The sequence below is a fragment of the Oncorhynchus mykiss genome, chromosome 23 (genome assembly GCF_057628025.1).
Source record: "Oncorhynchus mykiss isolate SJ-2025 chromosome 23, ASM5762802v1, whole genome shotgun sequence".
Lineage (NCBI taxonomy): Eukaryota > Metazoa > Chordata > Actinopteri > Salmoniformes > Salmonidae > Oncorhynchus > Oncorhynchus mykiss.
Window position 1 is genome coordinate 52,082,978 of NC_143044.1, and position 12,023 is coordinate 52,095,000.

At 40.6% G+C, this 12,023-nt stretch overlaps 1 protein-coding gene across 18 annotated transcripts in view; it reads right to left on the reverse strand.

The window, feature by feature from the left end:
• The window catches only part of LOC110531925 (adhesion G protein-coupled receptor B3), a 351,790-nt gene that overhangs the window by 199,888 nt on the left and 139,879 nt on the right, over positions 1–12,023 (reverse strand). For all 18 annotated transcript variants that reach the window (XM_090217639.1, XM_090217638.1, XM_090217634.1 and 15 more), the window contains 3 exons: positions 10,253–10,417; positions 4,250–4,414; positions 170–271 (listed from right to left, as the gene is read on the reverse strand). In XM_090217639.1, coding sequence (XP_090073765.1) covers positions 170–271; positions 4,250–4,414; positions 10,253–10,417 — 432 coding nt within the window. The remainder of the gene's footprint in view (positions 1–169; positions 272–4,249; positions 4,415–10,252; positions 10,418–12,023) is intronic.

Genomic DNA, 12,023 nt, shown 5'->3' on the forward strand with positions numbered 1-12,023 from the left:
TGTTTGTTTTACTCCATGTGTAACTCTGTGTCGTTATATGTGTCGAACTGCTTTGCTTTATCTTGGCCAGGTCGCAATTGTAAATGAGAACTTGTTCTCAACTTGCCTACCTGGTTAAATAAAGGTGAAATGAATAAAAACACACACACACACACACACGTGTCCTTACCCGTGGCATTGGGAGGACACCTGTTGAAGGCCAGTTCTCCTGAAGGTGTTCTTCTCCACACCATGGCTACAGTGTAGTCCTCCAGACAGATCTCATAGGGCGCTGGGGAGGGAACCGTACACAACACATCGCTGGGTTATTGCTGACTTGGCCAGAAGAGGCTGGTGGGAGGAGTTACAGGAGGATGTGCTCGTTGTAATGGAATTTTTGGAACGGAGTCAAACGTGGTTTCCATTAAGGGTTGGAACTGGTTCAGGGAACAGAACCGAAAACCGGAAAATAACAATTAGGAACGGAACCCGAACCATAAACTAAAGTTATCTATACTGTTCCGGAAGAGAACCGTTATTTTAAAAGCATGCAAACTGGTTAAAAACGTTATTTTTTGGTCCGGGCATTTTTTTACAGTCCCACAGCCTTCAGTCTGTCACTCAGAAATGATGATGATTATTAATATTATTATTATTATTATTATTATTATTATTATTATAATAATGATGATTATTATTATTGTTATGATCATTATGATGATTATTATGATTAGTATGATTATTATAATGAGTATTATAATTATTGTAACGATGATGATTATTATGATTATAATGGTTATGATTATTATTTGTATTTAATTTATTATTATTAATAATTGTGTTATTATTGTTATTATTATTATTATTTCTGTTTTTGTACTATTATTTATATTATTATTATTTGTATTATTATTATTTGTATTATTTTTAGTGTTATTATTATTTTTAGTGTTATTATTATTTGTAGTGTTATTATTATTTGTATTATTTGTATTGTTATTATTATTTGTATTATTTGTATTGTTATTATTATTTGTAGTGTTATTATTATTTTTAGTGTTATTATTTTTAGTGTTATTATTATTTGTAGTGTTATTATTATTTGTATTATTTGTGGTGTTATTATTATTTGTATTATTTGTATTGTTATTATTATTTGTATTACTTGTATTGTTATTATTATTTGTATTATTTGTATTGTTATTATTATTTGTATTATTTGTATTGTTATTATTATTTGTATTATTTGTATTGTTATTATTATTTGTATTATTTGTATTGTTATTATTATTTGTATTACTTGTATAGTTATTATTATTTGTATTATTTGTATTGTTATTATTATTTGTATTATTTGTATTGTTATTATTATTTGTATTACTTGTATTGTTATTATTATTTGTATTATTTGTATTGTTATTATTATTTGTATTATTTGTATTGTTATTATTATTTGTATTATTTGTATTGTTATTATTATTTGTATTACTTGTATAGTTATTATTATTTGTATTATTTGTATTGTTATTATTATTTGTATTATTTGTATTGTTATTATTATTTGTATTACTTGTATTGTTATTATTATTTGTATTATTTGTAGTGTTATTATTATTTGTATTACTTGTATAGTTATTATTATTTGTATTATTTGTAGTGTTATTATTATTTGTATTATTGTATTGTTATTATTATTTGTATTATTTGTAGTGTTACTATTATTTGTATTATTTGTAGTGTTATTATTATTTGTATTATTTGTAGTGTTATTATTATTTGTAGTGTTATTATTATTTGTAGTGTTATTATTATTTGTAGTGTTATTAATATTTGTATAATTTGTAGTGTTATTATTATTTGTATTATTTGTATTGTTATTATTATTTGTAGTGTTAGTATTATTTGTAGTGTTATGATTATTTTTAGTGTTATTATTATTTGTATTATTTGTAGTGTTATTATTATTTGTATTATTTGTATTGTTATTATTATTTGTATTATTTGTAGTGTTACTATTATTTGTATTATTTGTATTGTTATTATTATTTGTATTATTTGTAGTGTTATTATTATTTGTAGTGTTATGATTATTTTTAGTGTTATTATTATTTTTAGTGTTATTATTATTATTATTATACTTTTTAGTATTATTATTATTGCAGCGTCTGCCTGCCAGCTGGAAATGTTTGCCAGTGGGGGTGTGTCTGTGTTGAGTCTACCTGCCCCTCCCCTGTGAAGCATAGGTTACTGTAGCCTACTGACAACATTACAAGTGTAATTCAGAAATTAAGGAGAGATGTTTAATTAAATAATAAATTATTTACTTTTTCAATGCTAGTTAAGGATACTATAGTTATCACGTTTCACATTGGATTTTTTAACTACTGGTAAGAGTTTGATTTTAATTCTAGTGCTGCTCTGCACACACAAGCTAGTTAGCTGGTTAGCTCGTTAGCTCGTTAGCTCGTTAGCTCGTTAGCTCATTAGCTAGTTAGCTATTAGCTAGCTAACATTTGCTCTGGTCCAATGTTAAACCAACTCGGATGTTCAAAGATATTCAAAGTTCCTCCATAGAAGCTGCTCCTCCTCTGTGTGTCTAATTCAGATAAGGATGTCATAACAAGATGCCCAGCGCTTCAAGGCAAGCTTCCTCCAAACTCTCTCGCTCTCCCTCACCCTCAAAATGTCAGTTACATCTTGCGCCCTACACTGTGACTGGCAGCACAGTGTGTGTTTGTCTTTCATTACGATTAAACCATGCTGTTATGGCAAAATACAATTTGCTATTAATGTTAAAAAAATACATATTTCAGATGTTTAAAAAGGAACAGAAAGGAACAATTAAAACCCATCGTTTGTTGGGGTTCAGAACCGGTTCAGAACTTTATTTTGCTGGTTGAAACAGTGGAACAGAACCCCAAAAATAATAAATCTGTTTAGGACAAAACTATTGGAAAAAAATGTTGGTTCCAACCCCCTGGTTTGATACCATTCCATTAATTACAAGAAGCCTGTCCTCCTATATCTCCTCCCACCAGCCTCCTCTTTAATTGCATAAGTGTAGACTAGATTGTAAGTAGATTGTAATCCATGAACATGCTGTAGTTGTAAAATGGTTTCTTTGTGTTGGATTAAACTGTTTAAAATAGAACAGGTGTGAAAAAGATTGATAATGGGAACTGCTTCCTTACAGTCTTCTACAACAGAAACAATGCCACTCTTTACAGGGTGATAATGGTCAAACAAAAGATTGCATTTGCATTAATCGCCGTGGTAGCGAACAGTCTCCATGGAGATAAAAACAGGTGGGTTAATCAACACCATCAATTAATATTAAGATATTAATCATACATTAGGACCTAGACAAAATAACACTCTCTTATTATCTCTCTCGCTCTTTATCTCTCTCTTATTCTCTCTCTCTATTCTCTCTCTCTCTCAATTCTCGCTCTCGCTATCTCTCTCTCTCTATCCTCTTTCTCTTTGTCTCGCTCTCTCTATTCTCTCTCTCTCTCTCTCTCTCGCTCTCTCTTTATCTCACTCTCTTATTCTCTCTCTCTCTTTATCTCTCTCTCAATTCTCGCTCTCTCGCTATCTCTCTCTCTCTATCCTCTTTCTCTTTATTGTCTCGCTCTCTCTATTCTCTCTCTCTCTCTCTCTCTCTCTCGCTTTATCTCACTCTCTTATTCTCTCTCTCTCTTTATCTCTCTCTCAATTCTCGCTCTCTCTTTATCTCTCTCTCTATCCTCTTTCTCTTTATCTCGCTCTCTCTATTCTCTCTCTCTCTCTCTCTCTCTATCTCTCTCTCTATCCTCTCTCTCTTTTCATTTCTCTCTCTATATATATTCTCTCTCTAACAGCTTCCTCTTAAAGCTACAGTCTGTGATTTGGGAAGCTGTTCAATGGTCATTTCAATTCTTGATGTTTACCCATTGGTTGTTGAAGAATAGACAACAACCTACAGTATACATATCTCATGAGTTTAGCACAACTGTCAATCTTTATCGTAACCCAAAATAGAAGCTTTTTATTACTCCGTTGTTGAATTCATTGTTGAATTGCAAATTATCTTTCCAGGCTCTGTCTATTTTCAGAGCTGAAGCTGGGTTGCCTACACTCTGCTTTATGTAAGTCTTATCGGTTCCTCCTACAGGAACAGAAAGGCACGTCACTCTTCCTCAGCGAAGAGGAAGATCATTATCTTCACTCCACGCTTCCAGTTAATTGACTCTTGCAGTCTCACTTATGGTGGTTATGGGGTTATCGTTACCTGGGCAACGCTGGTCACTGCACTTGCGGACTTCATCCCCTGTGCCCTCGCACTGTTGCCCGGTGACCGCTGCCCCCTGGCACACCCGCGCCCGCCTCTGCCAACCCCCGTCACATGATTTGGAGCAGCCACTCCAAGGCCCCCAGGGATTCCACTGGCCATTGGCTGAGGAGGAGAGACAGATCAGTTAAACAATTGGCTGAGGAGGAGACAGATCAGTTAAACCACTGGCCATTGGCTGAGGAGGAGAGACAGATCAGTTAAACCACTGGCCATTGGCTGAGGAGGAGACAGATCAGTTAAACCACTGGCCATTGGCTGAGGAGGAGAGACAGATCAGTTAAACCACTGGCCATTGGCTGAGGAGGAGACAGATCAGTTAAACCACTGGCCATTGGCTGAGGAGGAGAGACAGATCAGTAAAACCATTGGCTGAGGAGGAGACATTGGCTGAGGAGGAGACAGATCAGTTAAACCACTGGCCATTGGCTGAGGAGGAGAGAACAGATCAGTTAAACCACTGGCCATTGGCTGAGGAGGAGAGACAGATCAGTTAAACTCCTGGCCATTGGCTGAGGAGGAGACAGATCAGTTAAACCACTGGCCATTGGCTGAGGAGGAGAGACAGATCAGTTAAACTCCTGGCCGTTGGCTGAGGAGGAAAGACACACCACTGTTAAACAACTGGCCACTGGCTGAGGAGTTAGACCCCTGGCCAATGGCTGAGAAGTTAGACCCATGGCCAATGCGTGAGAAGTTATACCCCTGGCCATTGGCTGATGAGTTAGACCCCTGGCCATTGGCTGAGGAGTTAGACCCCAGACATTGGCTGAGGAGGTAGACCCTTGGCCATTGGCTGAGGAGTTAGACCCTTGGCCATTGGCTGAGGAGTTAGACCCCTGGCCATTGTCTGAGGAGTTAGACCCCTGGCCATTGTCTGAGGAGTTAGACCCTTGGCCATTGGCTGAGGAGTTAGACCCCTGGCCATTGGCTGTGGAAGAGACACATCACTGTTAAAAAGGGTCTCTTTCTCAAATGCCTAAATATCTGTCCTCTCCTTGTGTCCTCTCCTTGTGTCTTATCCGATTGTCCTCTCCTTATGTTATGTCCTCGTGTCATATTCTTGTTTCCTCCCCTTGTTCCCTCTCCTTATTTCCTCTCCTTGTGTCCTCTGCTGATTGTTAAAAACTTGACAGGTAAAACATTATGGTGGCAGCTCGTCATTAGGCTGGCTTTGTCCTGGTCAGTTCATTCAGAGTAGTGTGATGAAGGAGTGGAAATTAGTACAGTAGATGATGGATTTTAAAACAAGGAGCCAGAGAGCCTCTGGACTCCCATCTTCTCTCCCCAACATCCAATCGGTTGTTAGTAAAGCATGACCAATAAGGAATCTCTATTTTATTACCATCAGCCAGCCGGTCTTTCAATTTCTATAACGGCACTAGAGCCCCTGGGTATACCTGAGAAGACTCATGAGACAATAGTCCTACTGGTAAAATGCACATCAGGGGGTACTTCAGGGGTACTCTGAGAAGACTCATGAGACAATAGTCCTACTGGTAAAATGTACATGGGGGGTACTTCAGGGGTACTCTGAGAAGACTCATGAGACAATAGTCCTACTGGTAAAATGCACATCAGGGGGTACTTCAGGGGTACTCTGGGAAGCGCAAAATGTTGTGAATCACAGCTCTAAGATGCCACACGACCTTGACCATTCTATGTGCTACGTCCCCCATGCAGCTCTACTATGATGTGTAGCTAGAAGATGTGAATTCATTCTTACACAGACACAGTAGGTGGGATTATAGATACTGGGACACCTGGGGGCGTGTCCCAAAGGCCGCCCTATTCTCTATATAGTGCACTACTTTTGACTAGGGACTCAGGGAATAGGGTGCCATTTGGCACAAAGCCGTGGACATGTTTTATAGTACCCAGAGATATAGTAAAAGAAAAAAAGAAGAAGAAGTTTTTGGCAGAATTTTATCCAGATTTAATGAATAAAATGACTCTGATAATACTTGTAATAATGAGGAATATGTCTCCTTTTATGGTTGGGGAGGCTGCTCTGTGACTGCGGTGATAACTTTCCTCACTTTGCCAATATTAAAAGGCCTTTTATGATAAAGTTTCCCAAAGCAGTGGCATGTTTTATGTCTTTTTAATGAACACAGTAAAATCGAGCATTAGGCAAAAACAGATGGTCCCCCTGAGCCAAACAGTTAATCACATGACCTTCTCTGAAAGGTAGAACAACCCTGGGAAGGGGTCACACTCCTCTATTTCATCTCTCCATCCCTCCTCCCTCCACCCCACCTGTATTTACTCCTTCTCCATACACACGGGTCCAAGCACTAACCTCTGTGGAGGTCTGAAATGGACAGACATGATCCCGACCACGTTCATCACACAACAAGTCAGTAGTGCAACGTTGACCTACGTTAAACCAGCGTGTGGTGGGAGAGCATCGCTGTCTCCCAGTCCTCTGTGACATTATTCATGTATTAGTGAGCATCGCTGTCTCCCAGTTCTCTATGACATTATTAATGTATTAGTGAGCATCGCTGTCTCCCAGTCCTCTGTGACATTATTCATGTATTAGTGAGTATCGCTGTCTCCCAGTCCTCTGTGACATTATTCATGTATTAGTGAGCATCGCTGTCTCCCAGTCCTCTGTGACATTATTCATGTATTAGTGAGCATCGCTGTCTCCCAGTTCTCTATGACATAATTCATGTATTAGTGAGCATTGCTGTCTCTCAGTCCTCTATGACATTATTCATGTATTAGTGATTATCGCTGTCTCCCAGTTCTCTGTGACATTATTCATGTATTAGTGAGCATCGCTGTCTCCCAGTCCTCTGTGACATTATTCATGTACTAGTGAGCATCGCTGTCTCCCAGTCCTCTGTGACATTATTCATGTATTAGATCTGACCTGTCTGGATTTTATAACTGGCTCATTTACATACACCCTGTCAGCAAGGCTCTGACCTGTCTGGATTGTATAACTGTCTGGCCCCTGCCCAGTGCTAGATTGACCAAAAGTCTCTATTCTGAACTCTTATTGCAGTAGGTACAGATACTGTAGTAGTTTTGTATTCAGAATTACATTTGCATGACATGTTCATATGATTCATAGCATGTATGTTGTATGGTGATTCAGAAGATGAATTTATTTAATTAAAAGGATAGTTCACCAAAATGACACCGTGTTCAAATCATCCAAAATTAGTGCTGAGAGATTAGTGCTACTTGAGGTCGGATCGTTTTCAGTTACATTCATAAATTAGATGCCGTTTTTCTTGGCATTAAATGCACTATGTATTGTGTGGGTTGAATGCTGTAACAACACTGAATAAAACAATTAATACAAGTCCCATGATGGTAGTGACATCCCATTACTGCTGATCACTTATTAACCATCCTTTATTTATTTTAATAAAATATTTGATGACTTTAATATTTAATTCCAAGTCATCATCTCATCTCTATAGAGCTGCTGTCTGACATAATCACTATTTTAGTAGTGCTTCAAAGTAAATAAGGCATATTTTTATGACTGCTGAATACCAACTATCAATCACTTAGATCATGTAAGTGATGTAAACTATCGGCCTAAATCGAATCTCCATTTCCTCTCAAACGTTTTTAGAAAAGGCTGTTGCTCAGCATCTCACTGCCTTCCTGAAGACAAACAATGTATACGAAATGGTTCAGTCTGGTTTTAGACCCCATCATAGCACTGAGACTGCACTTGTGAAGGTGGTAAATGACCATTTAATGGGGTCAGACTGAGGCTCTGCATCTGTCCTCGTGCTCCTAGACCTTAGTGCTGCTTTTGATACCATCGATCACCACATTCTTTTGGAGAGATTGGAAACCCAAATTGGTCTACACCAACAAGTTCTGGCCTGGTTTAGATCTTATCTGTCGGAAAAATATTAGGTTTTCTCTGTGAATGGTTTGTCCTCTGACAAATCAACTGTACATTTCGGTGTTCCTCAAGGTTCCGTTTTAGGACCACTATTGTTTTCATTATATATTTTACCTCTTGGGGATGTCATTCGAAAGCATAATGTTAACTTTCACTGCTATGCGGATGACACACAGCTGTACATTTCAATGAAACATAGTGAAGCCCCAGAAATTCATTCGCTAGCTCGATGGCTGCAAACTTTCTACTTTTAAACTCGGACAAAACAGAGATGTTTGTTCTAGGTCACAAGAAACTAAGAGATCTTCTGTTGAATCTGACAATAAATCTCGATGGTTGTACAGTCGTCTCAAATAAAACTGTGAAGGACCTCAGCATTACTCTCGACCCTGATCTCTCTTTTGACGTACATATCAAGACTGTTTCAAGGACAGCTTTTTCCATTAACATAACATCGCAAAAATCAGAGACTTTCTGTCGAAAACTACTACTGCAATGCCCTACTTTCCGGATACCTGGATAAAGCACTAAATAAAATTCAGTTAGTGCTAAATATGGCTGCTAGAATCCTGACTAGAACCAAAAACAAGAACCATATTACTCCAGTGCTAGCCTCTCTACACTGGCTTCCTGTTATGGCAAGGGCTGATTTCAAGGTTTTACTGCTAACCTAAAAAGCATTACATGGGCTTGCTTCTAACTATCTTTCCGATTTGGTCCTGCCGTACATACCTACACGTACGCTACGGTCACAAGACGCAGGCCTCTTAATTGTCCCTAGAATTTCTAAGCAAACATCTGGAGCCAGGGCTTTCTCCTATAGAGCTCCATTTTTATGGAACGGTCTGCCTACCCATGTCAGAGACGCAAACTCGGTCTCAACCTTTAAGTCTCTACTGAAGACTCATCTCTTCAGTGGGTCATATGATTGAGTGTAGTCTGGCCCAGGAGTGGGAAGGTGAACGGAAAGGCTCTGGAGCAATGAACCGCCCTTGCTGACTCTGCCTGGCCGGTTCCCCTCTTTCCACTGGGATTCTCTGCCTCTAACCCTATTACAGGGGCTGAGTCACTGGCTTACTGGGGCTCTCTCATGCCGTCCCTGGAGGGGACGCTGTGCTTTGGCAAAGTATTTATGCTGCAGTAGTTTATGTGTCGGGGGGCTAGGGTCAGTCTGTTATATCTAGAGTATTTCTCCTCCTCTGGTGTCCTGTGTGAATTTAAGTATGCTCTCTCTAATTCTCTCTTTCTCTCTTTCTTTCTCTCTCTCTGAGGACCTGAGCCCTAGGACTATGCCTCAGCACTACCTGGCATGATGACTCCTTGTTGTTCCCAGTCCACCTGGCCGTGCTGCTGCTCCAGTTTCAACTGTTCTGCCTGCGGCTATGGAACCCTGAAATGTTCACTGTGATTACTATTACTTGACAATGCTGGTCATTTATGAACATTTGAACATCTTGGCCATGTTCTGTTATAATCTCCCAGCACAGCCAGAAGAGGACTGGCCAACCCCCATAGCCTGGTTCCTCTCTAGGTTTCGTCCTAGGTTTTGGCCTTTCTATGGAGTTTTTCCTAGCCACCATGCTTTTAGACCTGCATTGCTTGCTGTTTGGGGTTTTAGGCTGGGTTTCTGTACATCACTTTGATATATCATCTGATGGAAGAAGGGCTATATATAGACAGTTTACAGCGTAGGAAAACCAATGTGTAATTTTGTAATTTGGGTGAACTATTCCTTTAAGTTTATTTGGACAGGGACAATGTACAACACAAACACAAGTCTCACACCACTGAGAAATTATACATTTATCTAACAGCTCCTTTACATCTGTAGTGCCTGGGACGATGATGATAGTGATGATGATGACGGTGATGGTGATGATGATGATGATGGTGATGATGATGGTGGTGGTGATTGTGGTGGTGATGATGATGATAGTGATAATGATGGCGATGATAATGGTGGTGGTGATGGTGATGATGATGATGATGGTGATGGTGATGATGATGATGATGATGATGATGATGATGGCATTAATAGCTAAGTGGCCCAGTCTGTGTGTTACCTGTGCAGTCTGGATTGTAACACTCTCTGCTCTCTGCCCAGTGGCCACGACACTCCGACCCACCGTGGGCGGCGGCTGAGCATTGTCTGGTCCTCTGCTGGGTCCCGTTGGCACAGGTCACTGAACAGTCACTCCACAGGCTCCACTCCTGCCACTGGCCGTCCACTGGGGCACACACACAGACACGTACCAACACACACACGCACACACAAACAGCCCAGACCCAAGAGGGAGAGAAAGGGAGAAAAATTGGACAGTCAGTCAGAAGAAGTGGAAGGAGACCATATTCAAATGGCTGTCTTCAGGTTGAGAGCCTGACAACTAGACACCCATATTATAATATCCTTCCACTGAAAACACAGTGCACTGTTCATGCATGAACATACCATTACCGCTTGTGGTTTGAGTGGCTTGAAATAGCTCAGGTCTAGTGGGTCATATTGCAAGAGAATGGCCATGTGTCCCAAAACTGTACCCAAATAGTGCACTCCTTTTGACCAGAGTAGAAGTGCACTATATAGGGAATAGGGACAATTCATTACTTCTGCTTTTGGAGCTGCTAGTTCTCAGTTCTCTTCTCAGAGGTGAAAATGCCTTAAAACGGTGCAGAGGATAAACACAGAAAGTAATGAGTTTGCCACCTGCATTTGTCATTGCCTCTACAAGCCAACTTCCTTGGGGGAGGTACTGCTGCATTTATGACCAACTACACCCTTCTTAAAACAGAGCAAGAGTTATATTTCTGCAAAACGACCTACAGTTGAATGAAGAGCTTGGCCTTTTCATAAAAGAAGAGAAGAAGAATACTTTATTGTCCATTTACTTACAGTCCAGAGACATGTGTCTTTTTGCTGGACGACCCAGACAACCTGAACGACCCAGACAACCTGGACGACCCAGACAACCTGAACGACCCAGACAACCTGGACGACCTAGACAACCTGAACGACCCAGACAACCTGAACGACCCAGACAACCTGGACGACCCAGACAACCTGAACGACCCAGACAACCTGGACGACCTAGACAACCTGAACGACCCAGACAACCTGAACGACCCAGACAACCTGAACGACCCAGACAACCTGAACGACCCAGACAACCTGGACTACCCATACAACCTGAACGACCCAGACAACCTGGACGACCCAGACAACCTGAACGACCCAGACAACCTGGACTACCAGGACAACCTGAACGACCCAGACAACCTGAACGACCCAGACAACCTGAACGACCCAGACAACCTGGATGACCCAGACAACCTGAACAACCCAAACAACTTGAACGACCCAGACAACCTGGACGACCCAGACAACCTGGACGACCCAGACAACCTGAACGACCCAGACGACCCAGACAACCTGGACGACCCAGACAACCTGAACGACCCAGACAACCTGGACGACCCAGACAACCTGGACGACCTAGACAACCTGAACGACCCAGACAACCTGGACGACCCAGACAACCTGGACGACCTAGACAACCTGGACTACCCATACAACCTGGACAACCCAGACAACCTGGATGACCCAGACAGCCTGAACGACCCAGACAACCTGGACGACCCAGACAACCTGAACGACCCAGACAACCTGGATGACCCAGACAGCCTGAACGACCCAGACAACCTGAACGACCCAGACAACCTGAACGACCCAGACAACCCTTCTCCATTTAACATCCAATATCAAATGGCACTAGCAAAAGTTAGACAAAAGTAACAAGGGTACGCCAAAAAAGTGCACACACACACACACACACACAC